Source organism: Cottoperca gobio, chromosome 4, assembly GCF_900634415.1.
Source record: "Cottoperca gobio chromosome 4, fCotGob3.1, whole genome shotgun sequence".
Classification (NCBI taxonomy): Eukaryota; Metazoa; Chordata; class Actinopteri; order Perciformes; family Bovichtidae; genus Cottoperca; species Cottoperca gobio.
The window spans coordinates 20,401,186-20,421,966 of NC_041358.1; the positions used below are offsets into that span (position 1 = coordinate 20,401,186).

General features: G+C 41.5%; 1 protein-coding gene across 2 annotated transcripts in view; it reads right to left on the bottom strand.

Moving 5' to 3' along the window:
• Positions 1-20,781, bottom strand: part of scfd2 (sec1 family domain containing 2) — a 78,017-nt gene that overhangs the window by 590 nt on the left and 56,646 nt on the right. For both annotated transcript variants that reach the window (XM_029430044.1, XM_029430043.1), the window contains 3 exons: positions 11,178-11,323; positions 5,780-5,914; positions 2,791-2,910 (listed from right to left, as the gene is read on the bottom strand). In XM_029430044.1, the coding sequence (XP_029285904.1) occupies positions 2,791-2,910; positions 5,780-5,914; positions 11,178-11,323 (401 nt within the window). The remainder of the gene's footprint in view (positions 1-2,790; positions 2,911-5,779; positions 5,915-11,177; positions 11,324-20,781) is intronic.

A 20,781-nucleotide genomic window follows, 5' to 3' on the forward strand; every position in this document is an offset into this window, starting at 1 on the left:
TTGTTTTTTTAGGTGCCGGTTTTTTTTTCAGAAAATACTTTTTGGTAGGCGATACTTTAACCAACATTTATTTGATCAAATTTAGTATATTTCACCAGGATTATCTAGTCAGTATCAATACAGCTTTCCAGGAAGCCCGGGGCCCTGGTACCATGTAAAAGTGACTTTCTTCTGACATGAGACAAACTGATTGCGTGATATGGTCTTTTGATTATATTTATAACAACTGAGAATTGAAGTCTTTTCTTTATGTAAAGAAAGAAACTACCGGCACACACTTTTTACATTCGCCTGTCAAGTCTACAGAGTGTGTGGGTTAGACACTGAAAGTATCCATTTTCACTCTATTTTAAATGAAAAAATGTGGAAAGTCCTGCAATGGCCAAATGAATGGGTGGAATTTTTTACTTTTAACTTATTTTACAAACTGAAGACGATAAAGAAACAGAAACAACACAGACAAAAAATGCAAATATAGAGGGACCGCTCCCTCCCCCCCTAACCCGCATACCAGGGGAAATTTAAATATCCAACACAGTTATCACACATACGCTTAAACAACAAAACTAAACCGTACAAAAGAATAATAAAACTAAATGTCGTTATGCATATCTTGATTAAGTTACTTCAGCTGAAGTTTGGCCTCTTTGAGTGCTTCCTAGTTTAGAATAAGAAACTAGAAACTCCTCTTACAGTATGTTGTATAACAGAGAATCTATGTTTCTCTTGCAGCAGTATTGCTTTAACTCTCGGTCAGCACCCAACATGGAAATGGGAATGTTTGTAGTGGCACAGTAAGTATGTTTCAGAGGAATTTAATCCAAGTGCACGTCGGAAACTTTGCAGTTTGTTTTCAGTGTTCATCAACGTCTGGTCCAGAGAAATCCGCCATCATGCATACACACACTCGCCTGCATACAGTACGCAGTGCATGTATGCGCTCGGGGTACGTGTGTGTTCTGAGGTCAGCATGTGTGTGGCCCAGACGGTTATTGTATAAGCTCGTCTTTATTCAGTTTTCCTGATTACAGATGGAAGGCTTTGATCGTCGCCAAGCCTCTCATTGCCTCTGACCTCCTTCTCAAAGCCTTTTATTAAGACAAACCCACATTACCCAGCCTGATCTCCCTCCTCTCCTTCCTCGCACCCCCGCGCAGGGAAAACACATTCGTCTGCCTGTTTTGCGTGTCAGTGTGGACTGCATATGTATCTGTCCTTCACTATCACAAACACACAGGCGGATAGACACAACAGCTCATGGTCGCGTTAATCTTAGTGAGTTTAAATATTTTTTATTTTATATATATATATATATATATATATATACATTATCAACAGAATATGAAGAGGTAACAGAGTTGACGATGTCGCTGTCATTGTGTTATGTTGCAGAGATATCTACTGAAATCAGCAGTCTATCTGTCCAGTCTTGTAATACCACTTGTTCCTCTAGAGGCGATAGTGAGTCACTGTAGCGGCAGTCTGCCCTCAGTCCAGAGGGAGAAGAAGTACAGCTTCACTTGTAAATATTACAGCCATGTTCTGTGTCTGTTTTATAGTTTGTTTATTGGATTACATTCAAAGTGGCAGAAACCAGAAAACCACCCGCTTTACTTCGCTTCGTCCTCTCAGCTGCCAGGAGGCTGTTTCGCTGCGGAGCTTCAGTTAGCAGTTAGCTGGAGTTCAGCCACAGCACCGGGGAACTTCAGACTCCATGTTGCTGTCGTTACTCAGGTCCACCAGCCCGCTGTGGCTGCCAACACTGAGGCTTGTTCTGACTGAGCTCAAATGTGTTCGGTCGCTGACTGAGGCTCTGTCTGCCGAGTGCCGGCCCTGCCGACCTCTCTCTCCTCCCCCGGCGGGCTGCTCTCCAGGCTGCGCCGCCACCGGGAAGATGAGACGAATATTGTGTCGTTTTTTAGTCTCTGCCACTTTGGATTTAGTCCAATAAACAAACTACGGTAATGTTACACAGACTACAGCCTCCGGCTAACACTAGTGAGCACCACGTGAAGATTATAAGGCAGCACTGTTTTCTGACCGGCTCTCAGAGTTTCAGCAGTTTGGTCAAAGATTGCGTGTTGTTGCCCTGCTGGCTGACTGACAGGCATTACACAGGAGTAAATGCAACACACAATATAAAGAATAAATCAGAATACAATAAATATGCTAAACTACTACAACTCAAATATGTAATTAGAGATTGTATGGACCCAGTTTAGAGGTGAAATACTGCCCCCCGTGTCTTCGGAGCAGGTAGCTCGGAATTACACATTGAAACAACGATCCATTGTTTCAGTTGCTTGTGGTAGAATAAATATTCAGATGTTTACCTTAAACTTAAAATACTCTTTTGAAAATAAACTATTGTAAAAAGGAAGCATTGAAGTACATAATAGTATGGAAGTACAACTGTTATAAGTGAACTAACGGTTGACATTAAAAGAAAAGTACTTTTATGATGGTTTTGTGCATCTATTTTATTCTTCTTTAAATCGAGAATCAACAGTGTAAAATATATAGTAACAAAAATGTAGTGGAGTGAAAAACATAAGTAGAGTAGAAGTAGCATAAAATGTACCATTAAGTACAGTACTGGAATAAATGTAGTTACATTCTACCACTGCAACAATGCTTGGAAAGCAACGTTTAAACTCAACACAGTACTTTCAAAGGCTAAGTTGAGTCAATCAAGCTGAATTAAAACTGACTAGGACTCCCAAAAGAAACTAGCACAGCCATCATCATGCAGGAATGTACATGTTAGTCATCTGGTAGTTTTCTGCTCACCTGGGTCCCTGGTTTGTGTGCGGCAACGATCTCTTTGATGAGACGAAGTTCTGACGGCGTGACTCCACCAACCAGGAAGAGGAAGAGCAGAGAGTTGTCGCTGGGATGTGGACGACTCACCTGGAGTTAAGACTGGGACATTGTGATTAGGTAAGTGTATTTTTAAGGCATCGGAGTTTCGTTTTTCCTACTGTAAACAGTCTGCGACAAACAATCTACTTTCTGCACACATGTGACATTGTGGTGATAGTGAACTGAAAGCTCATTGAATGAGCACCCTAGTGTTATCATGGCTGACACGTGTGCACGCACGCACGCACGCACGCACGCACGCACGCACGCACACGAACTGTCACTCTGAGATGAATTTTAACAGTCTAACAAGTCTGGGTGTTTCTGCCGAGCGTGATTTGCCGGGGGAATAATGGCCGTGTGTGCCAATGGTTGCCGAGCAGCAGGCAGGGCAAATCTGGTGCACATGTTAACCAAGCAATCAGAGCTGCAGGGGGCAGAGCCGAGGACAGAGTGGCTGTACACGTGGAGGGCCAGTAGGCTGGGGTGAAGCATGTCAAGGATGATTCATGTGTTAAACATGTGATGTTTTCTCGTGTGTTCTGCACATATTGTGTTTAGTATTTCAAATCATGGATTCAGTGACACAGAAACACCGACTACACGTGCCACTACAAATCGGCAGCTGCATGTTTGCTGGATCCACAGACACACAGAGTGTCTGAACCATGTGCACTATGATGGGATAGACAGGGTCAGGCGTATGGAAGTGTGTATGAGATGTGAACGCGAGGAGACAAAAACATTATCCTACTGTATGACCTGATGGTAAGCCTTTCACGGCAGGGTTAGCAAACACTGACAATGTTACGGTGGATACGTCTTTCTTATATTTGCTTCTTATTCAGTCTCTCTTTCAAACTCTCAAACCAGAGTTGATGATCGATGGAACAGTGGGAAGACTAACAAACACGGTTTTGATGAGTTTGAATGAAGTGTGCTTGACAATGATCAGCGAGGTACTTTTGGATCATGACCAACCAGTTGGGAGCCACTGCTGTATGCGACATCACAGCTGATATGTTAGGTGCCTCAGACAGATTTGGAAGCATGTTGCCAGTGTTTCTCACATACTGTGGGGTCAGTGAGACCTGATGATGAGCAAACATCCCAATCATTGTCAAACATCTCATAAATTGCTCTTCAAGTATGAGATTACAAAGCATTGTGCCACACTTTCACCTCTTGTTGCACACGTGAATAACATGCCTTCACAAGAAAGTCACTGCAAGAGTCGCAGCGTGCTACTGCCCTCTTTGTGCTCCGTAATTGTGAAATGCCTGGTAACATTAGGCCTGGTAACATGCTTATATTTTGGTTGCTGGTGTTAGTCAGATGGAAGAACTGCAGCAACTGGGGCACCAGACAATCAGTCACACACACAGTTTGTACAGAAGTTTTGACTTGGTCAGAATCCAGACTACAGGGTCCACTGTGTTTAATGATACAAACTGTGAAGTACACAGCAGGCTCTGTGGTTAAAAATAGAAGTTTATTGGGTTGTTTTATAGCATGAAGGGTGTGCTCCTATAGAACGCTCCAAGTTCAGGTTTATAGATTTAGTCTGTCTGAGTTGGTGCTTCGTGGGCCAAGTTTCTTACTTTGTGTAAAACCAGGCCATGGTTACACAACCAGTCTAACTCCTCCCCCCCGGGTAATCATCAGTTTAAGCAGGCCCAGATGTGGGATAATCAGACTGTGGATAGTTATCTGCTCTGTGGTGGATGTACATTACCCACAAGCCCAAAACTACATGTCTGTTGGAGGAAAATATTTTGCAAACATTATTGACATAACCCAGAAAATTCTGGTATTTGTGTCAATTTGTGATGCTTTCAATGCCTGGAAAAACAAAACTGTAATACAAAGAATGAATGAATAACTAAATAAATGATTGAAGTGTATGATTCCTGCCAACAATTTCCCATTCTCTGCAACTGCTTTTTTTAAGAGGTGAAATTTGGGTTAAAATGGACTAATAAGGAATCGGCGGTTTCGTGTCACTCAAACAGGAGGAATGTAAACCGCAGCAACAACAATAATGGTGAATTCTATGGGAAGATAATATAAAAAAATCGACATCAGGGAAACTAATGGAGAGCTCCAAGCTTTAGTGATGTAAACACAGAGTCCGTCTGCTCTCGTCCCACCGGAGTCCTGCGCTCTGTGCCAGGTCCGCCCGTAAAGTGCAATAGCGTGATCTTTAAAGATGTGGGCACAGTCTCCGACATTGCCGAAGATGTTGATGGTTAGCCTGAGTCTTATTTTCCTGTGACCGGACATCAGCCAGGAGAATGCGGGGTAAGGGAGTAGCCTTAGGTCCTAGCTGGGGCAGCTTAGCTTACATCTCGGCTCTCCTCCCTGGGTGGTCATTACGCCCTCGGTGGCGTTTGTTCTGGCGGGTTAGTCGTAAGATGGGCGGTGATCGTCTCAAGGTCCGGTGCACTTTATTGACGTTAATGAGTGTATCTCTTTCATATGCCATATGTGCTCCAGTAATAAAGACAAAAATGTTGCGAAGGTCACGGGAGCTACCGTCCGCTACATCTACATGCGCCGCTGTCGGCAGAGCAAGTTTAGTTAAGCCAATGTAGTGAAACAAACTGTGCTCTGTAATTGTGAAATTAGCTGGTGACTCCATGTGAAAACACGTGACTCTTTGTCCTCTAAAGTGTGATCCTTGTGCAAATGGTTCCTATGTTGTATTTTCTTTCAGCTCCTGATAGCAGTACTTGTATTACTTGACAATTCCTGCAAATATGTGCGCAGGGATGATTATGAAACAGCCTGACTGAAACGTTAAGTCTTTTGAACTGTTGGTCATATCACTGTAAGTAGTGCTGTACATCATAATCAAATATCTCGCTGTCTAAGGGTCGGATGTGTTTGTGTGTGCTTGTGCGCGAACATGTCTGACCTTCATGAACATGCTGAAGCCGGTCTTGAGCAGGTCTGTGAGGCCTCCAGACATGTGCTCGATGTCGGGACATTCAAGTCTGTCAGGGTGGAAGACTTCCTCCAGGATCTGCCGCAGGAAAGGACGATAGGTCGCCTGCAAAACACCAAACAACACATTTGAACATGATAATTAGTCAACACCCAAAAACATCCCCACGGACAACACATACGGTGCATGGGTCAAGTGTGATATTCTACAGTAAACAATCTGTGTGCAGATGTGATTAAAGAGCTGTTGGCCCTTCTGCTGCACTATGTGTGTTTGTGTGAACAGCTGTGGGTGTTAGAGACAGTGGAGTTATAAACAACTCTGGTCGGCCACAGGCTGCTAACTTATGAGTCACTTCAGGAAGAGGAGCTTTAATGCTGCTGCAATCAGAAAAAAAAAAAATCTGTTGCCCTGTTGGATGTGGCTAAAAAAAGGCTCTTTAGTCTATTCTGAGTCAGTGTTAAAGGGGATACATCAAGTCTAGATTTAACACCTGCTAGTCTGTCAGGAATTCTGAAAACATCTTTCTCTAAATGGTACCAACAAAACTATCCAAACTACTATGATACTATAATCATGATACTACTGTAACCCATACATTCAAATATAATTCAAGATGATTTCATTGTTTTAGCCATGCTACTGACGTGGCTCTAGGGATGGTCAGCCACTTTGGTCCAGAATAAAACAACAACTACCGGTATTTCATAGATTCCCATCAAATTGTGTACATACATTTATGGTCCCGAGATAATGTGTCCTTACTGACTTTGGTGACCTCCGGCATTTCCCCAAGTGCCACCATGAGGTTCACGTTTCTTTGTGAACTTTCTCAACAATTGTTGGATGGAGTTCCAGGAATTCTATTTACTCTCATTTAAAGTAATTACTTACCAAATGTGAGCATGCTACCACGCTTAACTGAGATGATGTACATGGTAAACATTATACCTGCTAAACATCGGCATATTAACATAGTCATTGTGAGCATGTTAGCATTTAGCTCAAAGCAGCGCTCTGCTTCAGTACACCCTCACAGAGCTGTATAAATATACTTATTTATGATTAAGCTGAGAGTATGTGCTGAGTGTAGGTGATGATGAAATATCATAACAGTCAACAGCACCTGGCTCACTTTTCCATAGTTATGAGCTGCCTAGCTTTCACAAGCAAAATATTCCATTACTTTCTTTTTTACAGTGAAAAGCAGGAGTTTCAATAAACATGTTGATGTCCTTGAAGGAGCTGAACTTCAGAACCTCAGTTAAAGCCTCAGAAATGCCTTCTCATATTCTTAAAAGGTGATCCATGAAAAAAAGACAAGGACTTAGCCTTTTCTGCCCAGCTACCCAGGACAGAATGTACCATTTATAGACCTCAAAGCTAGCGGATCAAGAATTCAAGACTTTTTTTTTTTTTTATGGGAGAGAAGTTTGCTGTCTCAGAGAACAATAAAGACCCAGATAAGACTTGGCAGAGCTTCATTTTAGTCATCAGAATAGCAGAAGTCTTAAAATAGATAGGCTGAATACCTTCCAGTACTGGAACTTTGGATAACTTACATTTTTTATGAGGCTAGAGTTATTGACCGTGGATGGATTACTGAACATGCCTACCAGACAAAGGCCCAGGAGCCCAAAGTGTAAGGGGCCCCTTCCTGGCCTTCACTTACAAAATGTCATTCAAAGAGATACGTACCAACCAGTAAGAGACTCTAAATGATCACAAAGAGACATAAAACGACAACAAAGAGACACAAAAAGGCTACAAACGGATGCAAAATGGTTGCAAAGAGACCACAAAGACACTCACGGTGACTATGAAAAGGGGCAAAACAACCCCAAAGAGACACAAAACTACTACAAAGAGATTCAAAACAACTACAAAGAGACACCAAACTACTACAAAGAGACACAAAACAACTACACAGAGTCTCAAAACAACTACAAAGAGACACCAAACAACCACCAAACTACTACAAAGAGACACAAAACAACTACAAAGAGACTCAAAACGACTACAAAGAGACACAAAACAACTACAAAGAGACTCAAAACAACTACAAAGAGACACCAAACTACTACAAAGAGACTCAAAACAACTACAAAGAGACTCAAAACAACTACAAAGAGACACAAAACAACTACAAAGAGACTCAAAACAACTACAAAGAGATTTGAAACAACCACAAAAGAGATACACAACTAGCCTTGTCAATGCTGAGGAGCCCATTGTCTAATAATCCGCCAATGTTAACACATCATGGCCATATGTCAAGATTTGAGCAAAATATGGAACAAAACTTTTTCTTTAGATGATGTTGGAACATCTGGACACTCAACAGCAAATACACAAACCACCACACACACACACACACACACACACACACACACACACACACACACACACACACACACACACACACACACACACACACGGTGTTTCTGCCCACAGGCATCCTTTCACCTCAATATGGAGCATCAGTATGCATCATTCTTAACTCACAGCCACCCACTCCTCCAGTCCCTCAGGAGCAGATGAATCGGGCCGGGGGAAATCCTGCTGTCCATGTTGTATAAATCATGAATTATATAAACTAACATTTACTTCTACCAACATGACATTATTGCATGGGTCAGCCTGCACAAACGAAGCTGGGAGTAAACACATTAATGATTCACCTCCGGTTGAATAACAGGCTCCTGCATGCACACACACAACCAACAGCATCGCAGGCAAACAACAAAACCAGCCCACGGTCACGCACACTCCCTATTCATCTGCAATCTAAAAAGCTAAAAACAATCCCATTTAATCACCGCCATAGACACCGACGTGATAAAAAACAATATTAGAATTAGTCATATGATAATGCCAGGGCTTAAATATTCGTCTGTACAAACAAACAAACATGCAAGCACACACGCACACACGCACACACGCACACACGCTGACATGTGAGTATCACTTTGTCCACAGGTTTTGTTTTGGCGTAGAGGTGGATGAACAAATTAATGTTAGAACATCAAAAACACAGGAGGGTGGTCTATGTTGTGGCAGGGCACAGTGACTTTGTGAAGTCTCCACTTGTTGTCTGGCAACATCACAGTGACGACAAGGCTCAAGGGAAGTCACTGGCCCGGACAAATCTTTTTAAATTATTCCATTAAAAGGGTTAAGAAGAGCTGCGCTGTACAACTTCATTATAACCTTTATTAGATTATAGGGGAAAATGAGAAGATATGTTTTTTTTTTTCAATTTGGGTGATTTGACCCTTTAGTTTTGCTTTACAGTGTTCAAATTCTACTGAGGTAGTAATGGTTAAGTGTTCATGTTTATTTTCCATAAGAGAGAATGTTTGCTATAGATAATAAAGACTATTAGTCGATGCCTCAGTTTGTGTTCGCGTGCCTGTTGTCTTTAGAAGGTAGAAAGTGCATCTAATCATGGGTGTGTCTGCTCCCCCACATGCAACATGTCAGTGTATTATTTTTCTTGTAACTATGGCTTTTGATGGTCTCATTCCTAATCTTAAAGCTCAAAAGATTTGAATAACTAATAATTCTCGCCGCAAAATAAAACTGAAATCACTAAATGTCTCTCAGACAAGCAAGTAATCAAGCCACACCGTTGAGGTCAATAGATAGCATTAGACTCCAGCTGTTACAGGCTGCGCCACTCCGCCTTCATTGGTGTATTTATTCTAGAAAAAGGGTCTACAGTGTTCAGTTACTCATAACATGACATGTGCTCGGGAAACGTGCAATGTTTATGCTGCTCCACAACGTGTTTACATGTGACAGTGCAGGCAAACGAGAGCTGCTGTCTGCTGGTGTGATGAATTATAAGTGGAATAAACTGCGCGTGATAGGAACATGTGATACTCTCATCTATATTACTAAATCAAATTACTATTGTCAATATAATGCTGCATAGAAAATAAACAGCGAAAGCTTAATTAATTAAGCTAATAGCGCACATTGCTCATTGGCATTCATACAAACATGCTGCGATGTAAAATAATCCTACAATGTTGACAGAGTTTTATTTAACGCGTTGAAAGGAATTTACTGGCAGTAAAAAGAAAAAAAAAAGAGAGAAAAGAAGAAGACGAGGTTGAGACATCTCACATAACCTCTAACATTAGTCTGTACCCAGAGGTGCAGAGCTCTGCACTTCGAGGAAATCTTTAACGAGAGGAAGACATCTTGACTGACATGTATTGTCTTCAGTGGTGGAGACGATGCATGCTGAGAGAGGCTGACAGAAAAGGCTGCTTCTCAAGAACAGCCAGTAGCTGACAGATATCGCGCTGTGCTTCTTTTATATGATATTTTCATAACGCAGCAGGGACAAGGACACGGACACGGACACAGAGCACTGAGTTGGGGGTAACGGCATCAAAACTTCTGACGATTAGAGAGAATAGTCATATTTGGCGTTTGCTTTCGAGGCTGAACAGGACAAGTATCTCAAATGCACTCAAACTGCAATTATGATATCATAGCTGCACAGAGACAAAGAAATAATTACGAATTTCAGGAAATATGCATATTCCCTTTCCTACCGAGAGTTAGATGAGAAGATTGCCACCTCAATGTCTGTATGGTAAATATGACCAGCAGCCGGTTAGCTTAGCTTCATATTTAGCGTACAGACTGAGTGGCATCATACTTCTCGTCTAACTCGCGGCAAAAATGCGAATAAACATATTTTCAAAAAAAGCTTGTACTGTTCCTTTAAGGATTACGAGGAACACTAGACGTCCAACTCCTCCAATGAGAATAAGGCTTTGCACCTCAATGATTATATAAATGGCTAATGTAAGAATTGGAGAACATTAAATCAATAAAGCAACATTACCCTTAAAGGTTCTGAAAAGAGGCAATAAAAGAGAAGGACATAGCTGCTGTAAAGCTTTTGTTCAAGCTCATCTCTAGTTTGTTTATGTCCACATATTTGGCTAGGAAAATAATTGTGTCTTGAACTTTCATCGACTGACATTTTATGATTCCGAAAATAAAATTCTCTTAAAAAGCTACCCAATCAGGAGGGAAGGACGGCAGCAGTGAAGCTGCACTGTTGACAGTCCGGAAGAAAAGGCAAGAGCCTTGCGTGTAGACAAAGCTTTAAGATGCACACAAAGGCCCTTCTGAGTTACATCAGCTCCAAAATAAACTGAGTTCATAAAGAGGCTCTTACAGTGAACTCTGTGCTGTAGGGATGGACGAAAACAACAGGTCACAGGAGGAGCGCTGAGGAATAACGGTATGTTGTTGGAGCTGCGAAGGTGGATTGCAGTGACACAAAGTTTAAAGAATAGATGTGTTGGATTTCTGACATTGACGGTCTGTGTTTGTGTGTCACCTGGTGAACTCCGTCGCTGGCGGTGTAGACGGAGTGCAGTTGCTTGAGGTGATCTCTGGTGTGGCTCAAACCTCGCAGGGTCACGAACATCTCCTCCACAGCGGAATGGGCTCGTTCTGTAGTCAGCTCCTCTGGGTTTGCACAACCTAACAAAACACAAACACACTCTTACTAAATGAAAAATAAATGGCATCATATCATGTCAAGAGTGTCAGAAAACAGGAAAATGATTATGAAAAATGTATGAAAATGCATCACTGTAGTGCGATTCACATACAATCAGAAACAGCCCACGTTCCTTCTTCACTGACCTGAGAAGAAAAAGCTTAACACGCAAGAAAACATTTGCATCTGCGAAGAAAATGGCCTGTAAGATTTAACATCTTGTTTTTTGCGGGTAATTTTCTCAGCTGGGTGTGCACTGAAACCAATTATTAAGGTAAACGCATGGCAGCCAGAGGACAAGAGCTCCTTTATTTGAGCAGAAAACACTGTTGTCTAATCAAAAGCTAATGTTCCCTCCGTCCTAGAGAAGTGCGTAGGGAAGCAAAGACCTGCTGGGAAATAAACGCAAAAAATGACAGAGCACAAGATAAAAGGAGAGAAACAGAAAGGGCTGAAAGCAGGAAAAAGAGCATAAGAATGCGAAAGTGAAGTGAAACAGAGAGAAAGTCTAGCGGACGGAGAGGCCGTGAAAGAAGACAGAGGATGCTAGCAAAGCAGTGTACAGCGCTGTTGGCAAACTAGCTTGACTGGCACCTGCACTTCCCACTGGCGCTGCTCAGGAATGTAGCTGCCTTCTATTAACAAGAAGGTCAGCTATAAAAGCAAACCTGAAAACTCTTACAGCATAGCTACCTCTGAAAGGCTCATAACAAAAGGACCTTGATGACTCCACCATCGGTGCTGCAAACGACGTAACATGGTGTTTTATTTTTACACAAATATGTCACATTTATGTATTTTGAAATAATTCCATATTCTAAGTCTATGAAAGACTTTAACCGACTGAAACTTTAAGCTCCCACTTCCTCCCAGTCAGACGCTTTGAACTGGGTGCTGGGATTAGAAGATTAAGCTACAGGAGCCACTTCATGTCTTCCTCTTCTCAGGGCTCTGTCGGTCCCCTCTGTGATATAACACGTATATGATACCTCTATACACGGGCCTATATGTGTATTTATTTGTAAGGGACCACGCACAATATTAAACATGATTGTTAGTTTGATGTATCGCACCAAAATGAACCAGGAGGAAATTCTCATCTGCAGTTCCTCCAGTTAACAAACAAGGACAACCACATGAATTGGACGTTTAACTTAATGAAATGTATAATGTTTACCATGTTCACCATCTTAATTTTGCACGTTTGCATAGTAAATGTAGCTAATTAGCACTAAACAAAAACAAGTACAGTTAGGGCTGAAATGTTATTAGTTTTGCATGAACTGGGGATCATGAATGTCTATACAATGTCTATACAATGTCATGGCAATCCATCCTCTAGTTCATAGGTCTTCTACAGGGGGTCGCAAAATTGTTTGTAGATCAAGCTTATTTTGTTTGTTGTTCATTCACATTCCCTCCTCCGCTGTGTTTCGCGAGGGGCAGGACTTTGCTCCCGACACACACACACCTACAATAAGAGACAGAGCGGAGGAAAGGAGAGGGGTGAACTAAAAGAAATTTGCGCCATGCACCCCCCATCCAGACCAAACAGCACCCCCCCCCCCCCCCCCACTCTTCTATACAATAAATACAGTAGGGGTACTGATGGATATGTGCATGTAAGAGGAGCTTTGTCCCTCCCAACTCTCCTCCTTCTGACTGTAAAGACAAATAAAAACTTTCACAAGGCATTTCTACTTTGCTTCATTGTATTTGGCACATTATATAAGTTGAGGAATACATCAATGTCAGCACAGTGAGATAACGAGGACTGAACAGCTGGACTTTGTCAGGCTTTAATCTTTGCTATTTTTTCTCTGTTAGTTCTATTTCCTTCCCATATAGACGATATCAAATTTAGCATGGCAAATCTTTGTTTTGAGTCGCTGCCTTGGGGAATGTAAGATGTCTGGCCGGGCAGTTTGCTCTCCTGCGCTGCTCTCTGGCTGTGAGGTAAACTCTTAGGAAAAACAGCAGGGCTATTTAACGGAGCAAAGCGTGAAGACTCAGTCGGATGTGGGTCTTATCTTTCCAGACGCCCGCAGAGTAGATCCTACAAAACAAACTACAACTGATGTTTGTCTCTGAGCATTTATACTGCCAAAGAACCCTAACGTACGGGAAAATGGAAAAATACAACATGCAAATATGCTGTAAATGTAGTATCATGATCTGGCAGTAATCTGTTGGAACCCACTGCTTAAGTTGAGTGCATATCCGATGTATTTGTGGCAAGAGTGCCCTGGAATGGGAGTGGGCTGGGATACATTATAAGGGCTAGGTAGGAGAAGGTGTGTAAATAGGTTCGAGTGCTTGCGTGTCTGCTGAGAGGGAGCTGGTTGACTTATTGCCAAAGTACACAGTGCAGGCCCGGGGGCCAGTTCTGTGGCAATCTGTGGTTTAGATGTTGATCGTGGCACTGCAGATCCTGAGCAGGGGAGCAGGTCCACCTGATCCGGGAACATCCAGTGTGGCTGTGAGGCTGAACACCTGTGTTTGAATTCATATCACGCGACGCCGCCACGGCAGCCACCATAAGGGCTCCACAACACATTTACGACAGCACACACACACTGTCTCTCACGCAAACATGTGAGATGAATTCTGGCAATTCATCCGGTAAAAAACAGAAAAAAACAAAAAGCAGAATAAATGCTTATTAGCTTAAGTGCCATCCACGTCTCTACACATCTACTTCGCGAAACAACTCAGTTTAACAGTCAACAACTTGATTTTATAAAATGACAAAGTAATACCCAAGACTGACACAGCACTGCGCTGCTGAGAGAGAGATTAGGGAGAGAGAAGGTAGTCAAGATACGGAGGACAATAAGAGTCCAGGTAGGAAATGGTTGATTGAGGGTTTTCTTAATTAGATCTAACAGAGCCGGAGGTGAGCAATAGTTACTGAGAGAGTGTCGTCTGTGACGCTCAAAAGCTGGAACTACCAAGCAGACGTACAGAGGAATGTTTCACTTATGAATGGAGCTGGATGGAGATTAATCAAAATCGACAAATAACAAACACAACCTTTGTAAATACTGTGTGGGAATTTTGTATTGCGGTCATATGTTTATAATATCTGTCGTGTTAGTCATGTGTCTAATGTGATGTATGTGTCTGATCAAGAACAGTAATGGAGTTTTGGACTTTACTTCCAGCCTTATTCTTCAGAAACCAAGAAGGTTGTGAGTAATACAGAAACACTGAAAACAGGAAATGAGTAGAATTTATTTTAGTTTGATTGCATTTATGACATTTTATTGATATTACTGTTTCATCGCAGTAAGCTTCTGCATGAGGTAAGGTGAACGTTTCTCTGTAGTCAATATACTTTGTAAAAAGGTTTCTTTAGAGAATCACGTAGCCTTTCCTCAGTGATGTAAACGTACAGACTGTGTGCAGCTAAGTGCAGGTCCATAGACGAAGGCTCCTGTCGGTTGGTCAAGAGACTAAAAAAAACAACATTTCCTTTAGAATTAAATGATACTTACAGTTTAAATCATTTCCAGCAACTGTTACTATTTTAGAAGGGAGCTGTCGTTAGCTGAAGTATTTTCACATTGTGTCTTTAAGTTCCGGACCACTGAGGGGGCCAGTGAAAAGGAAGTGGGGAAGGCTTTAGAAAGAAGACAGTTAATAGCTGGATGAATCACCTTCACGTCTCTCTATTGTGATCAGAAACTTGCTCTATAGGTGAATAGGCAGGCTAATCTTCAGATCTGGAGAGCCAGAGTGACAATATGCACAAACTCTACTTAATATAAAAAGCTCGCCTGACCTAAGACGAGCTTTGTTCACAAAATGCAAACCTTATGAGGTAAAAAAAAAAACTAAACATTGTCATGTGAAAAGATCAAAACCAACAATACCTTACTCCATCAATACATTCCTCTGGGGTGCTCAGCCCACTAGTTCCTATTGAATATGTAAGTCATTAAAAATCAATCAAAAATATAGACCCTCATTTCACAAAAATAAGGCGAAATAATTCCCTAAAACAGCTGGGCACTGTAGCTTTAAGTAAATGCTACTCAAACAGAAGTGAGCGGTGCATTTTGAGGGGAACTATTTTCAACCTCGGATTACTACACGTTTGGTGCATACTGAGTATTCACGGCGGCAGGACAGTGTACTGTGTGTGGGATGGAAGGAACATGTCACCTAGTGCAATAATATGAGTGTTTTTAACAGTTATGAAGCTCTTTATGATATATATTAACAGGACACACTAGTTGGTAAGATCAATTAATTCATTATTTTGGTCTTTTTGTGAGATTTAATGATATAAAAAAAGAATATTATCTTGCTAAAGCCAAAACTAAGGTAAAAAAAAAAAATATATATAATTAAGCAAACAGAGGCTGAATACACATGTGTAAATAATCAAGTGAAAAAAAAGACAGACGTGGAAGTATGAAGGCACTTAGTCCTCTGCTAAAGAAAACAGGGAACTAGAAAAACGCAGTCTGTTTCCACAACAACCCTCAAAACACTGCAACAACTCACCATCTACGCCTGACACCACAAACAAAAGTAATCGCTCTGTACTTATCAGTGGAATGTAGACAACAAGGCTACTTATAAATATCCCTGCTTATTTTGAAACCTAATCAAAAACTCTATTCCGGTCTGAGGAAAAAGTGATTTTCCGAGGAAGAGAGCACGGATGAGTTTCTGTTACTAAGAACTGATATCAGAATGTGGCATGCTGGGAAGGAAAATCTCTTTTTCTTGTGTATCCACAGGATGAAAGAAGGGAGACATAATCAGGGGGGGGGGGGGGGGGGGTGCAGAGCTACGTGCACGTCATGCTCCTTTTCTCTTTCAAGATGCTAGCTGTCACCATGGCAACCGTGCCACCTGTAGGTCAGGAGGAAGTCACTTCCGCGCGGTGCAATCATCGGACTGACATACAGCAATGCTGTACCGACGAAACATGCACATATATGGTCATAGAATGCATTACAACTTCCAATTTTAACTACAAGAGGATGACATCCTGTAAGCCTTTTATGTACGCATCTATTTGAATACCTCCATAACAAGCCTCTTTAGCTCAAATCAGCAAAATCATTTATCAAATAATATTAACCCTAACCCTAACCCTTAACAACCTCCTACAGCTACTGTAGCACTGACAAAGTCCGACTGATCAAGTTGGGTCCACACAGTCGTCTGGATTCCAGTGTTAAACCTTAATCCTTTCCAGAGTGGCCTGCTTGAGAGAAAACACAAGACCCGATAATCTGGGCTGCTTCATAGACTCTTTAGGAAGTGCAGAACAATACTCCTCATACTGATTTACACACGCGTGCACACACACACACACACACACACACACACACACACACTCTTCAGGCCCTTGCTTTAAATTCAAACCCCCTTCCCTAATATGTGGGGCCAAGTGTGATCATCAGGAAGACGTCTGACGTGCCATCGAGACAAACTCAGCTTAACTTACTTTATCAGAGCAACCAATGCTCATACATACTTTCTAAAAAGGGACACTATGGCTTTTAATATTTGATTTATCCCTCGCTAAAGAGTCCCATGTTTTCTTTTTTCAGATACCTAGATTCTACCAGACAACGTTTCATTCATGACTGAAGAATTAACAGCAAAAATGAAAAGCTGCCACATTTGAATGCTAACCCAGAGCTTTCTCTTTGATATTGTTCCTCATGATTTGTGTTTTATCTCGCTGTCGTCTGCTATTAGCTGGACTATCAGACTCTCTGAATTTCACTTTGATCCCTCTGTAATTACGGCTCTGTGTGTTTGTAAGTGTGTATGTGTGTGTGTGTGTGTGTGTGTGTGAATGGCGGTGTGTATCATAATTCCGGTGGTTGCAGTGTTTCAAGTGTGGTTTTCGAGGTAAATCAGTGAAATCTGGCAAGGCACAGAGAATGCCACCGACTTCAGACAAAGACAAAATTACAACTCTGCACGCAATGCAACATGAGTCCCCTCCTTCACATGGGATGTTGAGGGGGAGCAGGGGAGAGGAGTGTGTGTGTGTGTGTGTGTGTGTGTGTGTGTGTGTGTGTGTGTGTGTGTGTGTGTGTAATAGTTGCTAAAGAAACCCCCTTTTTCAGTTCTACTGTTTCTGTCTCGCTGACTGGATATAGTGTTTTAGCTCTTCCGTCTCCTCGTAGTTTCATAACTGCATCCCAGTGGAAGACCAGGTGCTTATTCACACGTCTACTGCAAAATGTTTTTCTGCGGATTGATTGGATACACATCGAGTCATGCATACAAATGTTGCACTCAAACTGTGTGTGTGTGTGTGTGTGTGTGTGTGTGTGTGTGTGTGCATATATTCAGAAATGTGACGGTCTGAATGCTGTCACCGTGGAGATGCTTTGGCTAGCTCTTCTATTTTACATTCAGATGTAACGTACGCATGTTTCTTGTACATATTTCTTTCATATATTATTGTATTTCTATTAAGATTTTTGTTGTTGTTGCAAACAACAAAAAGTTAAAGTTAAATGAAATCCTTCATTCAGCAAAGTATTTTTGAAGCGGACTGATGGTACTAAAGGATTGTGATGGAGCAGTCCCATTGCCGCTTCATTTTCGGCCACTTAGGGGAAGTGGAAACAAACCGTTAACACAACACTGACATATCACCTTATAAAGTTGTAATGGCAAACGCTTACGCAGGCTGTTCACTTGACGTATGCAAGTCCGATTTTCATTGTCCTTTCAGTTTAGTTTTTGGTCTACGCAAACTCCTAAGGGAAACATTCCGGCTCATTAGCTGAAACACGCTGCTTACTGAGGCCAAAAAACGACACTATGAGAGCGGTGAATAAAAATGAACCAAATCCACAAGTTTGATGAGCTGAAAGATGCTACAAAGATGCACCCTCAGAGAATTATGAACATATCAACTTCATCAATTTGAGTGACCATTTTCCCATTTACAGAATAAAAATAATAATAATCATTATTATTATTATTATTATTATTATTATTATTATTATTATTATTATTAGGTATGCAGTACTTTAAATACCTTGTATTGGAATCAGTGCAACTAAAATATAATATAAGTATTCTAATAGTTATATTAGAAATATTCAGCTAAAAATCAGAGACTGTACTGAATGCACTTGCTAATGTTCATCAAAGTGTATAGAACACATGTTTTGTAGTTAAGGAGCTAAACACACCGGTAAAGCTCTGAAAGTATATGTGCTCCTCCTGTGTACTTAGGGGTGTCTGAGTTTATATGGAGCGTCACGAGGTGCTTATCTGGCCAGTCTGCAGGATTTACGTTTTTGTTGGTCGACATGGCAACCCAATACTTTCACATAGTCTGAAAAGGCTGCTTGCACTGAATAAGCACAGCATAGCTCACACTCCCTCTCTTTGTGTCTGTATGCATTACATGTCTGTATGTGGGGTAGCTGTGCATATTTACATGTGCATATATACATGTGCATATTTACATGTGCATATATACATGTGCATATATACATGTGCATATTTACATGTGCATATAATATACATGTGCATATATACATGTGCATATTTACATGTGCATATATACATGTGCATGTGAGCATCCCGCTTGTTTTGCATTGGCCTTCCCTACTGTGTGAAATAGGAGAGTTTTAATTAACAGTGAATACTCAGGGACATTTTATTGAATTTTAGGAGTGAAAAAGGTATTTTATCATGCAATTGGCTGACCATGAAAATGGTATGTCATCAAGAAGAAAATAAAGCCACGCTTCTTTATACAGCATCTCTTACATACGTATGAAAGAAGACGGTGCTGGAAAGACCTTGTCTGCAGAAATAAAATCTAAATTCCCATTCTAGATATCTTTTGAATACGTCAGACCTCCATCTCCTCTTTGTACTTTGAGCACTTTATTGTATGATAAGTGTAAAAGTGTCAGGTCCTTACCTATAACATTACAAAGCCTCAGTGTTGTGAGCATGCCTGAAGAAACTGCCACGAAAAGAAAGCTTTCTTCAGAATAGCACTTTAATCTACCTATAACTGTATCAATGTATTCTTAATCCAAAAACCATGCAAGTAATCTCACATTCCGGAGGAACACCTATCTCCAGCAGGTCAAACACTGAACCCAGCTGAACGTGCAGTGTTGTTACCCAATCGTACCTGCATGTGTGTGAAAGAATGTCATTAGCACTGTGATGACTGAGTGTGTGCACGTGCCAAGCCAGGACAGAGAGAGTGTTTTTTTAATTTGGTCAAATATGCGGTGGTTGTGTGCACTCGCATGATTAAGCGGTGTGCACACTCCCAACACAAACTGTGCATGTGTGCGTCTGCGTGTCCTGACCGGTAAGGGACAGTTTTCATCACCCCTCAATTCAAGATCATTCCTGGAGGCGGGGCTTCAGCGGCCGCAGACATCAGGCCATTCCACAGAGAAAGTGCGTCCACTGTGAGATAATCATGGCGAGTTGCCCGGCTCCCTCTGTAACTCAGAGAAAGGTGATGGGCCATTCACTGCTTTTGGTCAAAAGGAAGTAGACAGTATGAGCCAAAGTAGGGCTATCCTGCCCCCTACAGGACAACAGTGACAGTGCAGACAGTTAACTCTGCAGCATATTTATGATGCAATAATAGCAGTCAGAATACGGCTGAATGTGTGTAAAGCTGCAGGACTGCATTTTATTTAACAGTGTAAAACAATATGAAACTTTTCACTATGTCTATTATAATGATAGAGGTGTTTCCTATGAGACTAGTGAATGTGTTTCCACTGAGCCCTCTGTTGGTCACGTGCAGACCAGCACACAGTAAAGGCTCTGTCTTATCTGCCACTGTATAATGGTCTCCTAAAGTTAACGGACACTTTAATGTGTGTCGGGCGAAGTGCAGCTCAGGTCGCAGAGCCATTAGTCCTAAAGTTAGTGGTTTGATCCACACATCATTGTGTGCACATTTCACTCTGTCCTTGAGGAAGAACCCCAACTTGCTGGGGGGAAAAAACAAGTTGATTTGGACAAAAGCACAAGCCCAAGAGACATTCAACAAGTTACTGTCATGTTGACTTTGTTATTAATAATATTTATTATTATATAAAGGTCATCATTTTGATGTATTGATGACCTTTCAAGTATGTTCCTCATGAGTTGGTGAAGTGACTTTAAATCAATGTAATTTAATGTATGCTGACCACAACCACAGCAAAATCAACAACACAGGTGTTAAAGCAGCGCGACCATTTTCAACTGTGGAGTTACAGAACTATTATCTGTAATGTGTATACTTCATTAATACATACCACCTCTGTGGAAAAAGGATACTATAATGCAAAAGGTTAGAGGTGCTCTATTATTCTGATACTGAACGGTGTCAAGTCGTACTGGGTCACAATCAACAGCACAGGCAGCAATGGCACCATCATTTTAATTATCCGTCACCATTGGTTGACGCTACGGC